The following is a 24,910-nucleotide window of genomic DNA, read 5'->3' as shown; positions in this document are numbered from 1 at the left end:
ATAACAATATCTGGGGCTTAGTAAGAACTAAATGGCTGTTAATTCCCATTGTCACAGGAATGCTCTGTGCTGGCCAGGGTGTCAAGGAAACAGGCCCTTCCTTGGCTCTATAAGAGGATAAATTAGTAACATTTAGGGAAGACTAAGACAGGAACCACTGAAATTACCATCACACATATGATTTGATTTAGCAATTGCACTTTTAGAAAGTTCTCTAGTACACACCCTTATGAAATGCAGATATTATTTATTTCAACATTGTTTATATTGTTAAATGTGGCTGGTTAAATTTAAGATATGTCCATAACATAGAATACTTTTGAGACAAAAGAAAAAGAAAAGAAGCTCTTTCTATGTTGATATGAAAACCACGGCAAAATACGAGAAGTAATAAAGGCAAGATGCAGTAGAATAGGTCTGAAAAGTGCAAAATGTGAGGAAAATAATAGACTTCTCCTGGTTTGCATGCAAAAAGTATACCTTTAAGGTAACTCCAGGCTCTGACATGTTTGCGTGAGGAACCAGAAACCAGTGCTGGGGGGAAATGAAGTGGGATGAGGGTAGACTTTCACTGTATATCTATTTTAGTAATTTTGAACCATGTGGAAGTTTTACTTATTTCTTTACGAACATTTAAAAAACATTCAAAAGAATTCCTTAGATACTAATTCGTGTTCTTTGATACAAACAATTGGTAGTCAGACTTTTTTTGTTTTTCCCTTCATTACCCCTGAAGTTGGAAGAAAATGTTTTCCTAACCTCAAGCAATTTCTTCAAAGAAGCGGGTTTGATAACAAGGCTGGCAGCGGTGGGATTCGAACCCACGCCCCCGAAGAGACTAGAGCCTTAATCCAGCGCCTTAGACCGCTCGGCCACGCTACCACACTACCAAACACTTTAAAGCTCTCCTTAACACTTTAAAAGACACAAGTCTGTTCTCTTTTGTGTTATTTTTTTTTCTAGAGCATTTGCCGCCACCACCACCACACCCCCCGCCCCGCCCCAGACAACTATCATCCCACTACCAATAAAATCTGCAAATAGATTCCTACTTCGGGAGACACATTTTTGCCTCCTATGCTATGTTTGTGATACTCGAAAGTAAAGGGAGAAGCAGCCAATGCATAATATCCTTCAAACGAAGAAAATCAGTAGTTACAAAAAATGATTAGAAATCACCACCGCCGATGCAGCACCGAACTCTGAGGACGCAGAGATCAGGAGTCTCTCCAATTTGTCAACTGCGTTTGGGGGTCAGCAGCGGGAAGTTACTTTTAATGTCCTCATCTAGAAAAAGGAAGCTCCCCTTCCCACTCACTCGGAACTTGAGTCAGGGTTTGTATGTCTGTGTGTGATTTCTTATTGAAGGAAACAACTGCGCAAGCAGACCTACTTTTTGCTGAATGTGATCATGGTCTTAATTTACAAAGTTCAGGGAGGGAATTAGTTTGCTTTTGGTGCGGGGCGTCTCATCCTCTCCAGGCCCAGAGAGGACGCGTTCTACCTGCTCCAACCCCACCAACGTGAACTGGGCGAGTCCGTTGGTCTTTTTTCCCGGCTCACCCTCTCGCTGACCGGCCTGATCCATTACATGCTGCACCGTTTAAGTGAGCCCTAGTGCCACTGTTTCACATCGACTGCATAGCCACAAGCCCACTGGCAAGTCACTTAAACTTATTGGGTCTTACTTTTCTCATATGTAAACTGGAGACAATAATAAGACTTGCCTAAAGTGATAGGTAGATAGATAGGTAGGTAGATAGATAGATAGATAGATGGTCAATACGTGTAAGATACATATAAATTGCTTAAACGAGTACCTCGCCCATAATAAGCACTTAATACAGCTTGCTATCATCATTTGTATCACTTACTAGTATTCATTGAACAACTTTTTTGTGTGTGTCAAGTGTTCAGTTTTTTAAATAATACTGTGAAATATTATCCCATTTTACAGATAATGAAGTTTTTAAAATTGACATATTCCCAAGAAAACCAAGTGAATTATTTTTCCTAACTTAATAGATGGCACATACAAGATTTACACTTCAGTCCTACAGTTTCCATTTTGGGACCGTTTCTACTTTGCCGGATTGAAATCCAGTATATTCTTTCTCCATTCTCAATCATCTCACCTCATCTCTTCCACCTTATCTCGCCTCTGTTTACATTATTCTGGACTTCTAGCCAGAAGAGAAGGGCCTTCAGGTCATGGTCATGGTCATGATCAAAGACATCGATTGTAAGAGGAACATTGGCAGGCAAGGAAGTTCCAGAGCTAGATAAGGAGACAGCAGCTTCGCCCTCAGCAGAGCTAAACATTTTTGTGTGTCCTTCATTGGTGCAGTCTGGAAATCTTCACGCCTGTGGACCCAGCTCAGGCCCCTCGTATCTGTATGTCACTTTCTACACATGTTGTGAAGTGGGGCAGTGTGAAATCTAATGAAGTCTAATGTCCCCCAGCAGTAAGTGGTGTTTAAGGCATAATGGGAAAAAAATTCACCATGTGGCATATTTAATCAAGGATAAAATCCTGAAATACTTTTGGTCAATCATTGTGACATACTTGGAGCAACGGTAAACATATGCCCTAGCACATACTCTTATTTTTCACTCTATTCAAAAAATATAACTTCCTAGAAAGTTCGTATAAACATGAAAGAGAATCGATAGTTCTAATGAAAATAAGACAAGCCAGTGCCTTCTTAGCGCAGTAGGCAGCGCGTCAGTCTCATAATCTGAAGGTCCTGAGTTCGAGCCTCAGAGAAGGCAAAAGAGTTTTGTCACTCCTACAGACTCTCATTTGAGAAAGAAACAGGGTAGTAAACAAAATTATCCCACTAATCGAGCTCTGCGGTGTGAAATGTAGGTACTAGAACTAACTCCCAGTCAGTCAGTTTGATGTGATTATACATGGGGCTGTAGTCCTTCAAGAAATTCAGCAGGTTTCTTTGGTACCAGTTTCCTTTGGCAGCAAGACAGTTTTTCAATACGTTGACTACAGTGCACACCCATACCATAAATCTGTATTAACTATTTGCTGCCCTAGAAAATTAGCAAAAACTTACCACCTTAAAATAGCAAAATTTATCATTTATCAGTTCTGGAGGTCAGAAGTCTGAAATGGGCCTTAAGGGGCTACAATCAAGGTGTGGCAGAGCTGCCTTCTTTCTAGAGGCCCTGGAGAGAAATCATTGCTTTTTTCCAGCTTGTAGATGATGCCCCTATTCCCTGGCTCATGTTCACATCACTCTGACCTCTGCTTCTGTTGTCTCATCTCCTTCTCTTACTCTGACCCTCCTACCACCCTCTTATAAGGACCTTATGATTACATTGAACCAATCCAAAAATCCAAGATAATCTCCCTATCTTGAGATTCTTAATTTAATCACATTCCTTTTGCCTTGCAAGATAGCATATTCACAAGTTCTAGAGATTAGGAAAAGGACATCTTAGTCTACCTGCTGGTCCCCAAAGATTCACACCCATCCCACATGGAAAAATATTAACCCCATTCCAAGTTCCCCCCAAGTCTTAACTCATTTTCAGCATCAACACATCTAAATTTCATCAGTTCAAAAATTGCAAATATCATCACCTAAATTTGGAATGAGTGAGGCTCTGTGTATAATCAATTCTGGGCACAATTTTTACTTTATTGATTGTTTATTTATGTGCTAGATATCCTTCTAAAATATTTTATGTGTATTTACTCCTCAAGTCCTCCCATTAACTCTATTAGGTAGTCCTATTACTATTCCATTTCACACAGGAGCACAGTGATGACCATTGAGATAAAGCAAGTTGCCAGAGGTCCCTTAGCTAATAAGTGGAGCAGCTGAGGTTTGAATACAGGCAGTGCGAACTAGTTCAATAAAGCCCTAATCAAAATGAATGGAGGTGAGATCCAGGCATTGTTGGGAGTCAGTTTTCTGATTATTCAATATTGCTACTCATGGTTCTTAGAGTAATAATAGTAGCCACTTGGTAACTATTTCTCATTAAAAAGTTAAAAAATAATTTTTTAACATTTGCCAGTGATTTTACCAAAGGACAGGATGACACTCTTTGGTTACTATACCTCCACCCTATACTCTCCCCATATTCTTTCATTGCTTTATTTTTCTCTGCAGACTTCATCAGTATCTTATATGCTTACTTATTTTACACACTCATTTCTTTATTTTCCGTGTCACCCCCCCACCAGAATGTAAGATACATAAGAGTAGTGCTTTTTGTTAGCTTTGCTCGCTGCTGTATTTCCTGCCCTTAGAAATATGCCTGGGGTGGTTACCAGAGGCAGGGATTGGGGGTGGCGGGCAAAATGAGTGAAGGTGGTTAAAGGTACAAACTTCCACTTATGAGATAAATAAGTCCTGAAGTTGTAATGCACAGGTTGGTGACTATAGTTAATGATACTGAATTGCATATTTAAAAGTTGCTAAGAGAGTAGATCTTAAAAGTTCCCATAACATGGGGAAAAAAATGTAACTGAAAATAAAAGGAAAGAAAGAAAGAAGAAGAAAGACAGAAATACGCCTGGTACATAAAAGACCAGCAGTTTACACTGTTGAATTAATTGATGAATGAATGGGAGACAAAAAGACACAGAAGTTCCATAAATCTTTAGGGCTGAAACTCAATTGTTTTAGATATCTGGCAGAATTGTCCAACTTGCTCTTTTCTCACAGCAACTTTGTCCTAGCTATAGAATGTTTGTGTTTAGGACATTTTTCCTTCCAGTTGATCATCATTCCTGAAGTAGTCTAGTGTTTTCCTTAAGAGAAGTAACATGGGAATATACTGTTCAAAATGGCAAGCATGCCCCTGCAAACATCCTAATTTTCCTTTATAGCTAGTAGTGGATTCATTGTTCATTAATTTATCTTATTTAATGAAATCAATTTTAGACCTGGAGATTGTTAGACTCTAGAGAGATTATACATATCTTCCTGTTTGGGTACTTTAAACTGTAACACATTGTAGGCGCTCAGAAACACTTTACCACAGTTCAATGCAAAACCTATTTGAAAAGTGATTGAGGTAAAGTCACATGCAGTATTCTTTGGAGGTGGTTTGCATTTGAATTGTCATCTCCCTAAGGATCTACAGAAGTAAGGAATCTGAGCAAATTGCAGTCGAATAACTTGTAATGTATCTGATTGAGTTCTAGCGCTGTAAGTTTGGTGAGAATTTGTGGGGGATTAGTAGGAAGACACAATTAACTTGCCAATATAAAATAAATTTTCAGGAAGAGTTGACTTCCGGGTAAAACGCAAGGCCCTACTGGGAGTCGAACCCAGGATCTCCTGTTTACGAGACAGGCGCTTTAACCAACTAAGCCATAGAGCCACCTGAAAGGTGAGGGGACAGCCGAATCTACCCCATTTTACTTCGATTGGGTGAAAAAAATGACTTTACACTGTCTAGTGTTAATCTGTTGCCTTTAGAAAATATGCCAACTCCAGGGAGATGCTTCACTTCCTCAGAACGCGCTAGAGACAGAAAAATACGAAAGGAAAAGTAATAGGTAGGTGTAGCGTTAGACAAAGGATTTTTCTGTTATCCCAAGGAAAAGCGTTACAGAAAGTCGAGGCTAGGAAATAAGTGGTAACGATTTTTACAAGGAAATATGCCTTTTAAAAACTATATGTAATTTTTAAAAAACCTTCAAGGATTTGCATGAAATAACTGGCCATATGTGACAAAGTAACTCATTTGAGGTACCTGAAGGTGCCGGATTGGTGAGAGGAGGAACTTGCATCTCTCGGGTGGAGCCGAGGAGGCTGGGCGTTAAGGCCATCTTCCTTCAACTACAGGTGTCAGCCCGTTTAGTTTCCCTCCAAATCCCGTGCTGTCATTCTCAACAGCACGGTCAAGATCTGTTGTAACAACCTTCCACCTGGAGCCTCTCAGGAGGGGTGTGGAGGTGGGAGTGCGGACAGAGAGCCAGGAACCTCCGCAGCTTCCGCCTCAGGAAATTTGGTGAGCATCTGAAAAAATCCAACCAGGAAAAAGGCTGTTTACTTCAGTTCCCCCCAATTTTTGTCCTCCTCTGTTCCTCTCGGACTAGGTTTTCACACTCAGGTACTTCTGAAAATCAGTTCGTAGAAGAGGTAACGCCTTCTCCCCTCTAACTCGGTCCCTGCACCCCACGGTGACCCACCTTCCCCGCACCTCCCAGTCGCATCCCCTCGGGGACGAGCAGAGAGCAAAGCTGGAGGGCTCTGGACCACTTCGCGGCTGCGCGCCCCCAGAAGGCCCCGCGTGGGTGGGGGAAGGGCCGTGGGAGTCGGGATGAGTCCCAGTTCCCGCCCCGCCCCAGGACAGGCGGGAACTGGGATCACTGAGGTGATGCGGGCAGGGAGGCCGGGACGGGAGAGGGGAGACCCGAGGACCAGTCCAGACTGCGTTCGCAGGGCCAGAACCCGCAGGACCCGGGTGGGTACGAAGACGCGCATCACGCATCCCAGCCCTGAACTTTGGGAATTCAGGCCATAAAAACATATTCAGCAAAAATGTGGGTCTATCGCACAGATGTTACTTTCCATAGTCTTTTACAACAGGGTCTTTATTAAAAGGTCGGGGCTCGAAGTCCAGGTGGTTAGGGATGCGGGGGCAGGGAGTGGGGAGGGGAGTTCGTCTGCTTTCCAGTTGCGGACAAGAAATATAACTTCTCTCCGCCGACGCCTAAACTCAGCCGGCAAATCTGAGACTCATCTCAGGGTCGTCACAGTTCCAAAGCCAGGTCGGCCATGGTGATTTTCAAACGTTTTCTCAATGGTTGATTTTTCTAGACTCTAATGGATTTATTCTGTCTACCTCCTCGTTCTCATGAGAGACCGCACCAGAGGCGAAACTCGGGGGTGCTGGGTCCGGGTTGGACGGACAGAGGGGCGACCACCCGAAATCGAATTTTGCTCTTTCTCGGTAGCTGGGAAGATTCATTACAGCGCAGAGAATCAGGGAGGATGGAGCACCTGATATTTGGTGCGTGGGAATCTAGGAATAGTCTGAGCATACAATTTTAACTCTGATTTTGCCTGCTTGAAGGACGTGAAGTTCCCGACGAGTGTCTGTTGAAAGGGAGTGGAGAAGGTAATATACACAAAGTTCACACTGAATTTACTTTCCTTATATGTCTTCTGAGCAGTAGAAATAGCTGTAATTTGCTTTTTTTCCCATTTACATAGAGGTAAATTGCCTAAGCGATCCAAAGCGTTGGGGGAGGGCGCTAGTCTCTTGGGATACAGAGATTCAAATCTCACCCCTGCCAATCATTTTTCTACAGACCTTTCCATAAAGGGGAGAGAGCCCTTCCAGTCGCTTTTTTGGGAGTTGATAATTTGGCAGAGACGTGTTCAGGGAAGAACTTTGTCTTTACCATAATAAATTAAGGTTCAGTTAAATAAAAAAAATCTTTCCCCATATTCCCCTCATTTTTCAGATCTTTGGTCAAGACTTGTAGTCCAAAAGGATAGACTTTTCTTTTTGTAAAAAGATTTTATGTTGTATATGTAACATTTTGGCAAGTCCCAAACCTGAAAAAGTATCAAACAGACCCTCCTTACCCCTCACCACTGTGCCCCCACTCCCTGCTTCCCAGTCTCCCACCTCATCTCCACCTCCCAGAGAGGGAGCCTTACAGCCTTACAGACGCACATACTCATTTTTGTGTTTCCTTCCAAGGACAAGTGCATGCATATAGCATTAACCCACTTTTTACTCAATGAGAGTATCAAACACACTCTTGTGCACCTTAATCACTTCTAATATCTTGGAGTGATTCCACAGGGAAACATAAAGAACAGGATTTTTGCTAAAGACAGGCCAAGGTAGAGGACTAGTAGGGAAGAGGGCTCAGAGAAGCCTGACTAAAGTTTGGTCAAAAAGGAAGTCTGTCAGATAATACACCTTGAGTTTGGACCCAGGTGGAAACCACAAGGGTCAGAGACTGAGGAAACAGAAAACCAAGGGGCTGAATTGTCCATGTCAGCCCTGGGGTCCTAGGAACACCTAATGGCTGAGCGGGGGAGGCACTGTAGCCGTGGTCATGCAGAAGACATGGTAGCCACATGGAATACTAGAGAGATTTTCCTCATTCATCCTTTGTCAAAATTTCAATACCTTCTGCTGCTTCTCCATTCCCTAGAGCAGTGGTCTTCAAATTTTAGCCTGTACTAGTATCACCTGGAAGGCTTTTTAAACCACAGATTGCTGTTCCCACCCACACCCTGGCATCCCCACCCTCCCCAACCCTCATTTATGATTCAGTAAGTCTGAAAGTGATCTAAAAAACTGCATTTCTAACAAGTTCTCAAGGGATGCTGTTGGCTGCTGGTCAGGGGACCATGCTTTGAGAATCAATTCCCTAGAGATAGAAGGCAAGAAAGAGAAAACGTTGACTGAGTGAGGGCCTCTACTGGGGATTGCTCTGAATAATGAGTTGTTCATGCAGGGTAGTAGATGGTCTCCATGGCCTGATTCAGATGTGCTTGAAGGATTGTCCATCCATCCCTACCTGCTCTGAGTGTTGGCTCCTAATGGCCCATAGCTGCCCCTTTTTCAGAGTATTACCTTCAGCTGCTATACTCTTCAGAGAATTTCCTTCAGCCAAAGGGAGCTGTCTCACATCGGTTATACCCCTGGGGCTCGAGGGTGAGCCCATAGCTAAAGATTGACAGACATGAGTTACAAAAGGCCATCTCTCTTCCTTCAAGATGGAAATAATTATAGTGCAATTTACCTGAAGCCAAATTCCATCAGAAATTGCATCCTTACTTCTCTCTTTACCCTGCCCTATTCTGCTTCACTGATTTCCTCTTCTGAGACCACTCTCTCAGTAAATTATGTGTACCTGACTGCTAGTCACAGCTTCTGTTTTCTGAGACCTGAAGCCAAGTCAAAGAGTATTCACGAGACCACAGAGCAAGATTCAATGTGCTGGCTATGGGAAGGACTTTGGCTACTCTTTATCAGATTTGGGGAATCCAGCTTCCAGAACTAACACGGGCACTCTCAAAGTCCAACAACCACCAGCGTCCATGCAGTCTACAGGGAAGATACTACATCTATGCAATAACTGTCATGGGGGAGACAGTATTGGGGCCTTACTTCCAGGAATGGGCTGCTTAACAAACTGGGAGTAGGATGATTAGAGAAGGTCTGAGTACTGGTTCTCTGAACTTTAGAACATCCCTGTCCTGTCCAGGGACTCTCCTCAAAGGTTTTGTGATTAGCGGAGCCTTAGTGATTTTAGATGCCTACTAGGTGGTTTGTTGGGGTAGTAGATTTATGCAACAACACTAGTCTTAGATTCAATTAGCTCAAGTCTATCTAATTTAAATGATAAATTGTGGCAACCTCTGGTTCGAGGAAAAAATTTGCAGCAATAGTAGTGCCAGTAATGATGATGATGATCACCATGATAGCCACTGTAAAGATTTAAAAAAAAACAAAAAAAAACTGCGGGGTTTCCCTGGTGGCACAGTGGTTAAGAATCCGCCTGCCAATTCAGGGGACACGGGTTCGATTCCTGGTCTGGGAAGATCCCACATGCCACGGAGCAACTAAGCCCGGACGCCACAACTACTGAGCCTGTACTCTTGAGCCTGCAAGCCACAAATATTGAGCCCGTGAGCTACAATTACTGAAGCCCACGAGCCTAGAGTCCATGCTCTGAAACAAGAGAAGCCCGTGCACCGCAATGAAGAATACTGGCCGCAATTAGAGAAAGCCCGCACACAGCAACGAAGACCAAATGCAGCCAAAAATTAAAAAACAAAAATCTGCCATCAATTTAATTAAATTAATTTATTTATTTGGTCGTGCTGCACGGCTTGTAGGATCTTAGTTCTCCAACCAGGGATTGAGACCGGGAATTGAACCCAGGGCCACAACATTGAAAGCCTGGAATCTTAATCACTCGACCTCCAGGGAACTCCCTCATAGTAAAGTTTTAACTGCTATAACAGACTAGCACTCCTGAGACCCTCCTGGGCAGTCTGCCCCTCCCAGAATGTTCTGCCTGTGACTTTCCTTGGGGACTAAAGTCTGTTACATAAATTGGTGAGGAAGGGAGAAGTGGAAAGCTGTATCCCTTGATCTTCTCTTTATAAAGACTTTATCATCATCATCATCATAATCTGCAACATTCTGATTAGGACTGCTGCTTCCACACCTGCCCCTCACCTGCACTCACCTCCCAGTGCAAGGAAATTTGTTTTTCATTTCTCTGTTCTTGGCTCTTTCCAGAACAACCTTTCTTTTCTCTTCAGGGCAGCCACTGGAGGGCACCAGGAATATGACACCTGGATTTTCCAGAGCAGTGGCAGGACTGAGATCTCTCCTGACACTCAGGCATAATGCACTCAGGTTGAAGCCACAGTCCTCCACCTTCATCACTTTAGGTCTTTACTATGGAACAGGTGATATTGTTCCCCTGGAGAATTCACTTTTCTCCAGCAACTACAGTTTCCTGGTTTGGGCTGAACCAGTATCTTGAGAGAATTCTATACATTGTGTCATCCCATTCTCCTCCACCCACTTCCTGCACCTTGAGTATTCTGATCTGAAAATAGTAACAGATTTGGAACCCTTCTGAGGACTGTTAAGGTTCCTGGAGGTTCTCAAGAACTGCAGAGATTTCAAAGAAACTAAAAAATGAAACACGCATTTCTCAACACCACTGTAGCTGGTTCTGTAATCCCCTCACTGCCCTAACTGCCATAGTGCCTAGTAAAAGACTTATGACGTCTCAGATCCTGTGGGTTATGGCCAAGGACAGCCAGGCTTCTTTTTTTTTTTAATCCATTTTTTTCTTACTAGATTTTGAGTTCAAGAAGACAAAACATCCAAATATTTTCCATTTCTCATGTGTGTCTATCACCTATGAATTTTTAGAGTCTTAAGAATCACTTTCCTGGTCATTTCTGGCTTAGTCTGTCAATTTTCATGTTGCTGTATAAAGATTGTCAGGGGCCACATTTCTGTTTAGATACTAAACAGGATTATAATGTTTGACATTACTCACCGATATTTAAATTCTGTGTACCGTTTTTAGTGCAAAAAAACTTTAAGTGCAAGTACCTATGTTCATAGTAATTTGTGAAAAGGAAAAGAAAAACACCTATTTTATTCCTCATGCAATCTTCTCTTTCCTGTTTCTGATATTCTGAAATCTGTCTTCATATAAAAGACTGAACTTTAATTAGAAAACAGCATGGGCTAGATAAGGCTGCCAGCATGTTCTTTACTCCTGTGATTAGGAGTGGTTTTTGTTATGCTTTTCTTCTAATTTAATGTGATTTTAGATTTTTAACAGTGAACAGAAATTAATTTTGTAAACAGAAATATATGCATATTTGTTGAGAGAGAGAGGAGAGAGAGAGATTTTTTAAGAAGCAAGGATTTCTCTCACATAGGGGCTCCCCAGGAGACCTGAATGGGGGGAGGGGTACAGGGGGCTGACTCCAAGAGGTCTGTGTTCATGTCACAGCAACTCTATGAGCAGCCAGTCCCACCCAGTGTTCTTGGATGGGCCAAAAAAAAGGACTAGAGCACTTTTGAGAAAACCAAAATACTAAAGAGCTAGGTGAGGTAGTCAAGGAAACGGAAACAAAGTGAGAGAGGAATTGATATTACTCCACACAAAATATGGGACTGGGAAAACACCAACGGGAAGCCAGACGCTGCAGAATTTTTTAAAATTTGAGATAGTGATAATGATGAGTTTAAAGGGTGAGGAAAAAGCCCATCATTCAGAAAGAAGGAACATCCCTGCCCAGGTGCCATGACCTGAATGCACTAAGGGACAGGCACCAAGGAAGCTTTCTGGTAGGGTCCGACCCACAGGGGCTTTGGGATCCACCATCATGGAGATGCCCCTCCTTTCATGTGAGTTGAGGTTTCTGCTCTCACTCTGCTTTCAGAGATCCTACAAGAGAACTACAGGTGTCAGGGAACTAAAGGAAAACTAACCAGGGAGAGGAAGAGTTTAACGTTGCATGCCTGTTTTGGAGGAGGGAAGAGGCTATTAAAGGAGATCTTGAGAGTCTTGCTGCCAGTTTCTGTTTTCTTTAAACCTTCAGGATGTGGAAGGAGGGTGTCAGGACTGCTGGGGATTACTTTTTTAGGGACATGGGTAGTCCGAACCATCTACCTATAATATGATTTTCCTTTGGAATGGAGTGGAATAAACTTGATACTTTGGGATCAGACAGTTGGGAGTTAGGTTTTCTTTCCCTTAATCTACACACACACACACACACACACACACACACACACACACACACACACACACACCCCACACACACGTATTTGGGCCGTACAGGATGTTTTTGTCATGTGGAAACTGGGTAGGATGGAATCTGGAGCAAAGATGGATCCTTAAACGTGTTCTTTAGGTAGGAGGCAACTTCTGATGATGTCTGGCCCTTCCTATTTGCTTTTGAACTGCTTCATGTACTCCAGGATGTCTGACTTGACTGTGCTGATGGAAGCCCGGTGGAACAAGCGCATAACAGGGACTCCATCAGGCCCCACCAGGAACTTCTCAAAGTTCCAGCGGATGTCATGGACCTTCACGGGCTCCCAGAAGAGTTGGCTTGATGAGCCAAAAAAAATCAGAGGTTGGAGGGCAGGAGTTCTGGAGCAGAGATATGGGAACAGCAAGACAGTTTTTTTTCTGCTTCTGTGTGGTCCAGTCTTATCCCTACCCCTAGAAATTCTACTCACCATTATATATCTCAGTATATTAACTACTTGACATGCTCCTAACAAACCACAGACATTTCAGTACATCACTACCAGTACAATCAAACAACCAAGAGCTAGAGAGTATAATAGCAAATAGAAAAATTTCCTCCTTTCCCTGTCTCTCCCTCACTCCCATGATCATATCATGGTGCTTCAATGAAAGACTATCTTCTGTTTTCTTTGGTAAGTCATAACATTTCTTTAGCTTCAGTTTCTTTAGCTGAAAAAAAGGGGTCCTTCCATTCTGGGCTTATGTGGTTCTAACACTCTGTGACTCTAAAGTTAATTATCACATGACACTCTACATATCTGCTTCTATGTTTTTCTCTCTGATTAGATATGAATTCCTTCAGGGAAGAGATTATGCCCTATTAATATATGTTAACTCATTGTGTACCACAGTTCTTGCACACAACCAGGGATTTTATAAATGTTTGTTGAATGAATGAATAATTACCATTCTGTAGGGAAGGTCAGTCTATGTTAGAGAAATCATATGTTATATGTTTCCTCTGCTTGAAGCTAAAGCCTCACAACAGATATTGCCATGATCTGTGAACTGAGCATTTCTTTCCAAGGAGTCCAAACTCAATCCTAGACTTGAGCCCCACACTTTCAGGGCATCTCTACCTACCTGACCAATCCTTGCCAGGTTTATGTTTGCTTACCTTCAGGAAGCTGAAGACCTCCTGTTCTTTTTCTCCATTCACATCCCCTTTCTCAAAGAGCTGAAAATTGGGAACAAAGCCACCACCTGGACGTACATACCTGCAATGAACCAGAGTGTTCCTGAAAGGATCCAAATTAAGAAAAGGATGGATAATAATGGCCACCACAACTTAACCACAAAAGGAAATTAGAGGTAAAGAAAGAGAGGCCATAGACAGGGAAGGTGAAGAAAGAGGTCTTTGGGAATCAGGACTTCATGCACAGGCTTTAGGGAACCAATGGAGAATTCCAAGAAAACTGGAAGGCAAAATATTACTCAGCCATAAAAAGAATGAAATAATGCCATTTGCAGCAATGGATGGACCTAGAGATTGTCATACTGAGTGAAGTAAGTCAGACAGAGAAGGACAAATATCATATGATATTGCTTATCTGTGGAATCTAGAAAACAATTATACAAATGAACTTATTTACAAAACAGAAATAGAGTCACAGATGTAGAAAGCAATCTCATGGTAACTGGGGGGGGATAAATAGGGGGATTTGGATTGACATATACACACTACTATATATAAAATAGATAAGTAATAAGGAGCTACTGTATAGCACAGGGAACTCTACTCAGTACTCTGTAATGACCTATATAGGAAAAGAATCTAAAAAGAGTGGATATATGTGTATGTGTAACTGATTCACTTTGCTGTACAGCAGCAACTAACACAACATTTTAAATCAACTATGCTCCAATAAAAATTTTTAAAAAAGAAAATTGGAAGGTTAGGATTCTTGATTCATTTCTATTTCTTGTATCTTCTCCTTTTTCCTGTGCTGCTTTTCCATTAGATTTCCCGCAGTCTTACCATTAAAGTACTGAAAGGTAGAGCACTGCCAGTAGGGCAAGACTGAATTCAAAGCATGATAATGATGTTCTTGAACCCATTAATCTGTCAGTCACCCCAGAAGTCTCCAGAATAAGAAGCCTCTAGGTAGAGTGTGGAAGGAAAATCCTGACAGGGTCTTGCAGGGTCCCAAGCAGGCACTTACTTGAGCCCCAAAAGGATCTCTGAGTTTTTTTGCTGGTTCTTGTTTTCCAAATTGGTTGCAGGGAAAGCCCAACATAACTACACCAAAAGGCTTCAGCTCCTCCTGTAGTGCATTCAGTTCTGTAAGTAGAGAGTGAACTGCATGGATAGCCCGGCCAGCAGCCCTACCTTGAGCAGTAAAAGACCACTGATTTATCCACTTATCACATGAGTAAGCTGAGGACTATGAAGGGGAAGGTTCAAGATTACAGACATTGAGGAAACAGAGCAAAAAGCTAGAACATAGGTATCCAGAAGCGCATCCCGATAGCTGCCATTTTTCTTGTGCAATAGCTCCCATAAATGGCTCTTCATCATCCAATAGGAGCCCTCCTTTAAAAACACAGATTGGTTAGTACTCTGTGTGTGCGTGTTGGGGGGAGGCGGGGTTCTGCTTGATTCTGAAGAGAAGTCAGATTTAAATGCCATTGCCTTCCTTAGTTGATGGATTGATTGATTGATCAAAAATGTTTTAAGGAAAGGCAAACAAAATGGACATGCTACCCCCTTCCTCTCACTATGCCCCATGATGACACAACCTGACACTCCAGTCACCTTCCCAGGAGCACTCTTTGGTGCTCTAACCTGGGAGTTGTTGAGGGAATCAGTGAGATGCTAAGCTTAGCTCCAAAGCATTCTCTACCTTTTTGTCAGTTCCAGTGACATAACTGATGTCATTTCCCTGGAACACTCACTGGGATTCTAGGCTACAAACTCCAAACTGCTCTTTACCACTGCCAGGAAGCTTTCCAACTCTCTGTCTGGACTTGTACCATTATTTCCAACTTTAGCCATTTTCAGTTCAGATTTACTGATTCCATGACCAGCACCAGCCAGTCCTATTCAGATTCAGCTCTATCTGCTGGCATCTCCCCCAAGGACCTCTTCTTAAAAGGAAGTGCTTTCTTCTCTTTATATATTTATTCAGTTACTATCCCTTTTATCTTTAACCATCAAGAATATTTCTTTCTTGAGCTTCCCTGGTGGCGCAGTGGTTGAGAGTCTGCCTGTCGATGCAGGGGACACGGGTTCGTGCCCTGGTCCGGGAAGATCCCACATGCTGCAGAGCGGGTGGGCCTGTGAGCCATGGCTGCTGAGCCTGCACGTCCGGAGCCTGTGCTCCGCAACGGGAGAGGCCACAACAGTGAGATGCCCGCGTGCCTCAAAAAAAAAAAAAAAAAGAATATTTCCTTCCTGTTGCGGAAATACTTAGCAAACTTTGGTTCATCTGGAGTAAAATTTGAATGAGATGTTCTTTATAATTCTCATGAACTAGTTTAATAAATTATAGCACAGCAATACAATGGAAAACTATATCCTTTTTTTTTTTCTTTTTTTGGTCTTGCTCGTTTTTTGGCTGCATCACATGGAATGTGAGATCTTAATTCCCCATCCAGGGATGGAAACTGTGCCCCCTGCAATGGAAGCACAAAGTCCTAACCACTGGACCACCAGGTAATTCCCTGGAAAACTATATCTTAAAATGAATGAGGAAACTCATCATGTGGTGACACGGAATAATGTCAAAGATATTTTATTATGTTAAAATGCACTGTGCAGAGTCATTTGTGTGTGTGTGTTTGTGTGAGAGAGAGGGAGAGAGAAAGAGAGAGAGGAGACAGAGAAACTGATTTCTTGCATATGCATTAAAGATTTATGCAGGGACTTCCCTGGTGGTGCAATGGTTAAGACTCAGAGCTCCCAATGTAGGGGGGCTCAGGTTTGATCCCTGGTCAGGGAACTAGATCCCACATGCCTGCTGCAACTAAGAGTTCACATGCTGCAACTAAGGAGCCCACGTGTCTCAACTAAGGAGGCTGCCTGCTGCAACTAAGGCCTGGCACAACCAAATAAATAAATAAATAATAAAATAAATATTAAAAAAAGATTTATGGAAATGTACACCACAAACTGATAACACTCGTTGCCCAAAGGGAAGGGACTGTGGAAGATTTCACTGTAAAGCCCTTTTGTACCTTTTAAATTTTGAATCTTGTGACTGTATTACCTATTCAATAAGTTTAAACTAAAACAGATATAAAAGCAGATTTACATTCCATGGAACTTCTGTTTACACCTCACAACTTTTTAAGCTTACCATATTTTTCAAGCTTAACTTTTTGAAGGGAGGAAAATCCCCACTTGCTAAATGATACTAAACTGTTGTTTAGCCTCTTATAATTAGATCCTGAGATTTTTATAAAAATTAAAAAAGTAGTATTTAGCTTTTCAGGTTTTCCCTAGAGTTGATTGTACATAAAAATAATAAATATAATGTGACTCCCAAATTCTTTTAAGTGTCTTGATCTTTTCAAAATCTGTAATTTGAGAGTATCTTTTTATGCACAATTTCAACATTAAATTGAAAAGGTCTTTAGCTTCTTTTGGTAAATGTGAATCATTTGGTTTTTGTTGTGCTTTGGTGGAGGGGGTATTTTAATATAATTTTTGCCTGAATCAAGCAGCCCCACTGTCTTAGTCCATTCAGGCTGCTAAAACAAAATATCAGACTGGGTGGCTTGTAAATAAATAAATGAGAAATTTATTTCTCACAGTTCTGGAACTTGGAAGTCCAAGATCACGGTGCCAGTACGGTAGGGTTCTGAACAAGACCCTCCTCCAGGGTGCAGACTGCCAACTTCTTCCTGTGTCCTCACATGGTGGAAGGAACTGGGGAGCCCTGTAGGGTATCTTTTGTAAGAGCATTAAGCCCATTCGTGACGGTTTTACCCTCATGACCTAAGCACCTCCCAAAAGCCCCACTTCCTATTGCCATCACATTGGGCATTAGTTTCAATATATGAATTGTGGGGGGACACGAATATTCAAACTGTAGCACCGCTGAATGTTAATTTTCAAATATCAAAATTTGGTGAACTGGGACTTCCCTGGTAGTCCAGTGGATAAGACGCTGTGCTTCCATTGCAGGGGCCCTGCGTTCGATCCCTGGTCGGGGAAATAGATCCCCCAGGCATGCCACAACTAAGGAGCCCACCTGCTGCAACTAAGGGTCCAAATGCTGCAATGAAGATTCCGTGTGCCGCAACTAAGACCTGGCACAGCCAAAATAAATAAATAAATTTTTAAAAATTTGGTGAACCATATATCTTAGAAGTGAGATTGCAATATGCCTAAATTTAAGTGGTGTTTAAAAAGGAGAAAATTGTTGGATTTCTTATTACTGGAGCGCCATTAAGACAAATTGATAGGACTTTATATTTTTGATCAGTTGACTAGATACTGATGTCAATATGTGAAAAAATTTCTTAAAATTCATTCATGTATTATTTTGATCCATTTTTTGGTGGCACTGGTATAATTAATCTTTCGAATTTATCTTGAACTTTTAAAAAAAGCTGAAAATAAAGTTCTTGGCATGTCAAAAACTGCATCTATCTCTAGTATAATCCATCTAAAACTTTAACTTTTTCTGGATCAGCAGGAATTCCAAACTCTTTCCCATGAGTGCACAAATAAAACGGAAAATCCACCTCAGCCACCAAAGGTTGAGCCAAGTTTGGAGAGATGAAGCATTTTCCCAAATAGCTCTCACTCCAGTTAAATACTATGTAGATAGTAAACTACATTTCCTCTTCTCTGCCATCTGGAGGTGCCTGCAGAACCCAACGGTGTTTTCCAAAATATCAAAGATCAATCGTCTTTCCTGTTATCAGAAGTCACCAGTGAGAAAGATAAAATCAGCCCCTGAAAGCTAGATTCTGGCCTGGGAGTCACAGCTAGGGTTTGGTGTTCTCCTGTTGAACATAAACAGTTTCACAGAAGATCAATATCGTACAAGTGACCATGATGAATCAAGGCAAAAACAAGGACCACTCCATAATCATGTTTGGGGTTTTTTTGTTTTTCTTTTTTGGCTGTGTTGGGTTTTCGTTGTTACGCACAGGCTTTCTCTAGTTGTGGCGAGCGGAGGCTACTCTTCATTGTGGTGTGCGGGCTTCTCATTGTAGTGGTTTCTCTTGTTGCAGAGCACGGGCTCTAGGCACGTGGGCTCCATAGTCGTGGCTCATGGGTTCTAGAGCGCAGGCTCAGTAGTTGTGGCACACGGGCTTAGATGCTCCACAGCATGTGGGATCTTCCCGGACCAGGGCTCCAACCCGTGTCCCCTGCATTAGCAGGCAGATTCTTAGCCACTGCGCCACCAGGGAAGCCCCTTAATCATATTTTAACCACACAATACATGAACATTATCCAGATCACAAAAATGACCAAGCATCATCCTATTCTTACCAATCTAAGTGATTGCTGTTTCTTTACCCTTGCTTTATTCCTCCTACTCTGTAGATATGATTTATTAAGATACCCAGTCATTGGCTTCCCCCAAATCACCTAACACAAGCCGAGATCCTCAAGTCCTCAAGCCCGTTCTAACATCTTCTTACTGAGAGCCCCATGGTTGTCTACAGTATATGTCTTCCCTCAGAACATCGAGCAACAAACTCAACTACAGATATGTTCCTGGTGGTCTTTGACTAAATCTTTGGGAGAATCTTCATTCTCACATCTGGAGGTCATTCTCCTGGCATTCTAAGGAGCAGAAAGCAGTGGCAGGATTTAGGGGAATAGAGTCACATGATGATCAGCTATCCCCCCCGCATCCCCCTGCTTCCTCCTAATAACAAAGTAGCAAAACCTTCTGGACTTAGAATATGGTCATCTGACAAAGCTAGTTCCAAGAGAGGTGAAACGTGAATTCTTACCAGGATACTGAGCTGCCAAGCCTCAATAGGTGGCCACGCTGACAAAGAGGACGTGCTTGCCCGCATACTGCTTGAACTGGATATACTCCTCGCCATTGAGGGTGAGGGCTCCATACTCACAGGTGGTGCCTGTCACCCCCTATAGCAATCCATCTGGAATGTGACACAAATAACCATAACGATGCAATGATAAGACAAACGATAATCCCCAATATCTGTGGACTTTTTTTAAACTCTAAGAACTGAAGAGAATTTTCAAAGTGATATTTTTAGTTATGGCTAATGCCACAGGTAGAACTTTTGTCTTCTAACTTACAATCTTTTTTTTTTAACGGTGGGACAAGCACTTTATAATCCTCTTCCCATTCCTGGAATAGGAACACAATTTCCCTCCATTCTCCGATCTACAATTTACCTGCACTCTCCTCCACAGCCTAACACCACATTCCAGTCATCCCACCCCTTCGCAAATATTCTTAACAGATTTTGGTAGAGTTTCTCATAACAGAAATATGTTTTACATAAATTTCTCATCTATATATTCTTACATTGTAATTTCCTTCCCCCAGAGCCCAGCAAATAACTTGGGGGCTCCTCTGGATCCCACTGAAGGCACTTTCCAGAGTTTTGTTGGTGGGAGCTCACTGGTACCTACAGAATTCATCCTCGACACCCCTTTCTTCTTATCTCTATGTGAAACAGGAAGCAAAGGGAAGAGACTTCCTACGCACAAGCAGGCCAAGGGAAAGAGCGAACAGGACCTGGAGCAAAAAGCTAAAATGCTGTTATCTGAGGAGAGGGACTCCTGGAGATGTGGAGAAAAGGCATAGAATTTTAGAGTAATTTAAGTGAGTTTCAATTACTCTAAAATTCTATGTACATAAATGTCTGCCCCATGCAGTGAAGGAATTGCTTGTGGGTCAGCTCCTGTGGGGAGAGTGGGACAGAAAACTCTTTCATCATTTTCTAAGCCTGTTAGTTCTGTCACTAGGATACCAGGCATAGCTTCCCCTTCACTATCCTTGGAGAGAAGGAGGCTGACGTAGGGCAGGCACGTTCCCTGTGTTCCATACATCCATACACATCTGTGCACAGACATTAATCCAAATATTTGAGAGTATTAGCCTAAGAAAGCCACCAAGAAAGGGTTGTCATCTATGTACCTGCATTCTCTTTTGCGTTCATGCTACCTCAGCTCTCTGCTGAAGAGTTTTTAGCATTTGCCTTTCTTTCTAGTACAATTTTTTTTAAAAAAGTGGAAATCATCCTGTGAGCTGTCATTTGTGTGCCTCCATTTTCCTTGTCTTCATGCTGCCTTAGCTCTGGGCTCAACAGCTTCCAGCTGTCTGTTTCACACATGGATATCACCCTGTGATCCAAGCTTTGTTTCCAGGATGCCACATCACCTCCCCTGAAATTAAAATTGGCCAGCAACTCTCTGGGCCTTTTGTATTTTATTATTCCCTGAAAAAGAAAAAACCCCTCTCCCAACCCTAAAACTCCTTAGGGCACATTTCAGCACCAACTTCTTTTCCACCTGCCCCGAGGTTTCACCCTCCCCAAGAGCAACCAGTTCAGCTTCCCTCTAATCCAGTTGCTACGTAATGTCCTCTTTCCCGGACCCGCAATAGTGCCTGAGGTTCCAGACCAGAGTGGAGGGGACGGGCTCTGGGGTATCAAGCGGCCACCAGGGGGAGTGGCAAAGAGGAACGCAGCGAGAGCAGCCTGCGTCCTTGGCCCACTTTCGGCCCAGTGACCCACCAGGCTCAGGGGAGACGATCCACGTAAAGAGAGTTTAGGAGAGCCTCTGCCTCCCAGGACAGCCTCTGCCTCCCAGGACAGCAGTGGCAGTGGCAGATGTCAGTTTGGAAGGGCTGGGAAGATGGATCTCGTCCTTCGTAGAGGGGGAGAAGGGAGAACTCCTTGCATCCTTGGCGGCCAATTTAGTCATCACTAAATTGACTAAATTCCCTGCGGGACACTCACCTTCATCTGTTGCTGCTTCGGGGTCGGCTGAGCGAAGCCGACCAGGAACAGTGAGAAAAGACAGTAGGCCCAGAACTGCGGGATCATGGCTGGAACTAGGAGTTGTAGGCGAGCCTCAGGTCCCCAGGGGTCTCGGCTCCTTTTGAGCCCCTGGCAGGGACCAGTTTGAAGGTGCGCCCTCCAATCGCAGAGCAGCATTAGCACATGGGCAACCGCCCCTTCCCTGCCACCCCGCTCTCCCTCCCCTTTCTTCTTCCCTCTCTCCAACCTTCCCCTCCCCCTCCCCCTCCCCCTCACTCCTCCGCCCACTCCTGCAAGCCCTGAAGGCTCAGAGCACCCAGTGCCTCCGGGTCAGGCCACCCGCTGGTGTTCTGGCACCCCGTGCTCTGGCAGGTGAAGGCGGAGGCTTCCCTCTTTGGAACTTGAAGTACTGTCTTTACCTTCTCCAGGCAGTTCCTAGGTGCTGGCTCTGCATCCAGGAAGTAAAGCCACCACCACTGAATCAGAATCTGCTTTTAAAAATTAAGATCCTCATGTATTTACACACAAGCTAAAGTTTGAGAAGCATCGTCCAGATGACTATTAATCCTTTGTACTGTCCGCTCAGACTTTCATCACTTAGTCAACAGCACACTGTATTTTCTAATTATGAAGTCCAGATGTGGGGACCTGCATGTCTCAGACCCTTTGCCCTGAGATCTGTCCCCTGGAGAAGAGCTTGTTAATGCAGGAGTAACACAGATGATGGATACACATTCACAGGGGGAAGTTATCCAGGAGAAAGATCTAAACTGTGCATTAGGGAACTGCCTTGGGCTCGACTGAGCTTCATTCTCTGTAAATTATTGTAATCATCTCTACCCCAATTACTCCATAAAACTATTTACTGTGAGGTCCTAATAAGGTAACAATCTGAAAGTTGTTGCAAAATATTTGAATGGGTGAAGAGTCAGAGTTGTTTCTCCCACCCCTCCTCCCTCCCATCTGCTCCCTTCCGGCTTTTCACTGCCAGCTCAGCTTTACTAAACTCCCTTGTTTATTGAAGTGATAACTTCTTCCTTTTCAGTTCTAAGCCCCTTGACATCCAGTCCCCTCCATCCGCCCTGCCTCTTCCAGGTTTGCACAAAAGCCTTTCTCTGCTCCTGAAACTTAAGTCTGGATGGGGTTGAATTCTCATGAACTCTGTTGGAAGATAAGCTTTCTGTTATCTCAGATTTCTTCTCAAAGGCCTATAATCTATGGCCTGACAGCTGATATCTGATCCAGCCAAGCAGGTCCTCGAGGCATTTAGAGCAGTCATGCAGAAGGCCTCCCTCTTTTGGCACAGACCTACACACATTCCCAAGCTCCTTGGCTTCTTGCCATTCTCATTTTTAAAAATGGCTGAACCTTAGACTGTGAAGCTATAGCGACCATTGAGTTCAATACCCATGATAAGGGTATTGACTAGCTCCTTATCTCAGAAAAAGCTAATGTCTCTGTACCTTAGTTTTCTTATCTGTAAAATCAGGGTAATAATAGTGTCTACCTCCTCGGGCTGCTTTGAGGATGGAAAAGAACTCAGCCCAGGGCCTGAAACATGTAAGCAACTGGAAGTCTGTTTATCATCCACATGTTCATCTTTATGCATCAGAAAACTGAAGCCCACAGAGAGAAGGGACATCTCAAAGGTCCCAGGTTAGTAATGGTGAAGTGAAAGCAAATTCCTGATTCTTACCATAGAACCCTTGCTCTGGTTCCACATGGATCATCAGTTGTTGTGACTAAATCTTCAGTGTCTGAGGCGATTTACTTTTGCTCATCTTGCAAATAACTAGCCCTTGAGTGGTGAGGAGACACTTCTGAATAGACCTTATCAGTAAGTTAAATAGTCTAAAACCCCAACTTCCCACGTTCCTATTCCAATATTCCTAAGTTTTTGAGCACCCTGGGTCCTGGCCTCCAGTGATGAGAAGTGAAGGTACAGAGCACACACTGAGCAGGAGGAAAGGGGCAGACATCTCATGTCCCTGATCCCCCTGAAGGTATTTCAGGGCTACAATTCCCCTTCATTCCTCCTCCGGAGCCATAGTTCACATCCCTATTAGCTCCTTCCAGGAGCTTTGCTTTCATCCCTTAGTTTGTCTCTTCACTTCCTTTGAGGCCAGGGCGGGCCACCCCAAAATATGCCTTAATGGCAGACTTTCCTGGTGGTGCAGTGGTTAAGAATCCGCCTGCCAATGCAGGGCAGACGGGTTCGAGCCCTGGTCAGGGAAGATCCCACACGCCGCAGAGCAACAAAACCCCTGCGCCACAACTGCTGAGCCTGCGCTCTAGGGCCCGCAAGCTACAACTACTGAGCCCACATGCCACAACTACTGCAGCCCGGGCTCCTAGAGCCCGCGCTCCGCAATGGAAGAAGCCACCACAATGAGAAGGCTGCGCTCCACAATGAAGAGTAGCCCCTGCTCGCTGCAACCAGAGAAAGCCCGCACACAGCAACAAAGACCCAACGCAGCCAAAAATAAATTGCTGTTGTTTAAAATATATATATATTTATATGCCTTAATGGCATGTTGATTATTTTGAATTAGTTACTCAAGAAATGATTGACGCAAGAGAGACACTTTGATCCTCCTCTCTGTCTCCCTGAAAGCAGGAAATAAATCTCCCATGTGAAAGGTACATTCCCTGCGTCTCGAGGCATCAGGACATGCTTATCACCAGAGAAAGGGAATTTGGGCAGAGAAGCCTGTATAAACAAACCCTGTTACTTCTTCAATTTACTACCCCAAGCCCAAACTCTGTTTAGATTTTTCACTAATTAAGCACCCAAAGCCTAAGTTTCTTTGTCTTGTCAAGTCCTCACATATTTATCGGTCTTTGTCTAGAAAGTATAAAAGCTGCCTGCTTTGACCACTTCTGGGGACCCATTTCTATAAGACCTCCATGAACACAAATTAAAATTTGTTTCTTTTTCTCCTGTTAATCTGTCTTGTGTTGATTTTATTATGAGTCCAGCCACAATAACTCAAGAGGGATAGGGGGAAATTTCCTCCTTCCCATACTTCCCAGATCTTCTCCAGTCTGTCTTCCTCCACACTTTGCTTCTATTCTATGACTTTTCTAAAGGTCAGTTTCGTTGACATCGCTCATATTTAAAATACTTTGATTCCTCCCTAATTCTTACACTTTCAATCTGAAATTCTCCCATGGGGCACTCATCTTTCCTGATTTGACATTAGTTAAGTTTTCAGGTGTACCCTTCCCTCCATAAATGTTATGTTTCTGGCAGATTGGACTGTCTTCATCACTCAAAATCCACCTATCTAGGTATTGATTCTTGACATTTTAGGTAAAATCTGGCCAGTACTTTGGGATCATTCCTGAAAGATTTTTTGACACATTAATTGCATGTTTTTGTTCAAAATGATGGGATACAATTATCAAACAAGACCTCAGAGGTAACTCTCTGAGGCCTAAGTCACATATCAGGGGTCTAGTGAGCTTGATGAGGGCTTGAACTTAAGCCATAGAGTCAGTCTCGCTGCCTTTCTCAAATAGCCTAGGGCTAGGGCAGAAGAGGATGGGAGACTCATATCAATTTGTCTCAATCACTATTTCTTTGACCCAATTCTTTGACCCAAGCAGTTTAGATGACATAGACAGGACTCCTAAGAAGAGAAATGGTTTGTACAAGGTCACAGGATGTTATGGGCT

General features: G+C 43.2%; 2 protein-coding genes across 2 annotated transcripts in view; both read right to left on the bottom strand.

The window, feature by feature from the left end:
• LOC309967667 (zinc finger and SCAN domain-containing protein 23-like) overlaps positions 1 to 24,910 on the bottom strand; it is a gene marked incomplete at both ends in the record, with an annotated part of 104,675 nt that overhangs the window by 31,350 nt on the left and 48,415 nt on the right. The window lies entirely within an intron of this gene.
• Positions 12,439 to 21,298, bottom strand: GPX6 (glutathione peroxidase 6; the record flags this gene model as incomplete). The annotated part of the gene is given in 8 exon segments (XM_082847866.1): positions 12,439 to 12,621; positions 12,623 to 12,646; positions 13,425 to 13,524; positions 14,470 to 14,498; positions 14,500 to 14,588; positions 19,226 to 19,364; positions 19,370 to 19,378; positions 21,212 to 21,298. Coding segments are annotated over 8 exon segments (660 nt in total).

This window comes from Leucopleurus acutus (genome assembly GCF_964270905.1).
Source record: "Leucopleurus acutus genome assembly, chromosome: 10".
In the NCBI taxonomy this organism is placed as follows: Eukaryota; Metazoa; Chordata; class Mammalia; order Artiodactyla; family Delphinidae; genus Leucopleurus; species Leucopleurus acutus.
Note: the sequence above shows the minus strand (reverse complement) of the source record. Positions and strands in the feature narration are given on the sequence as shown.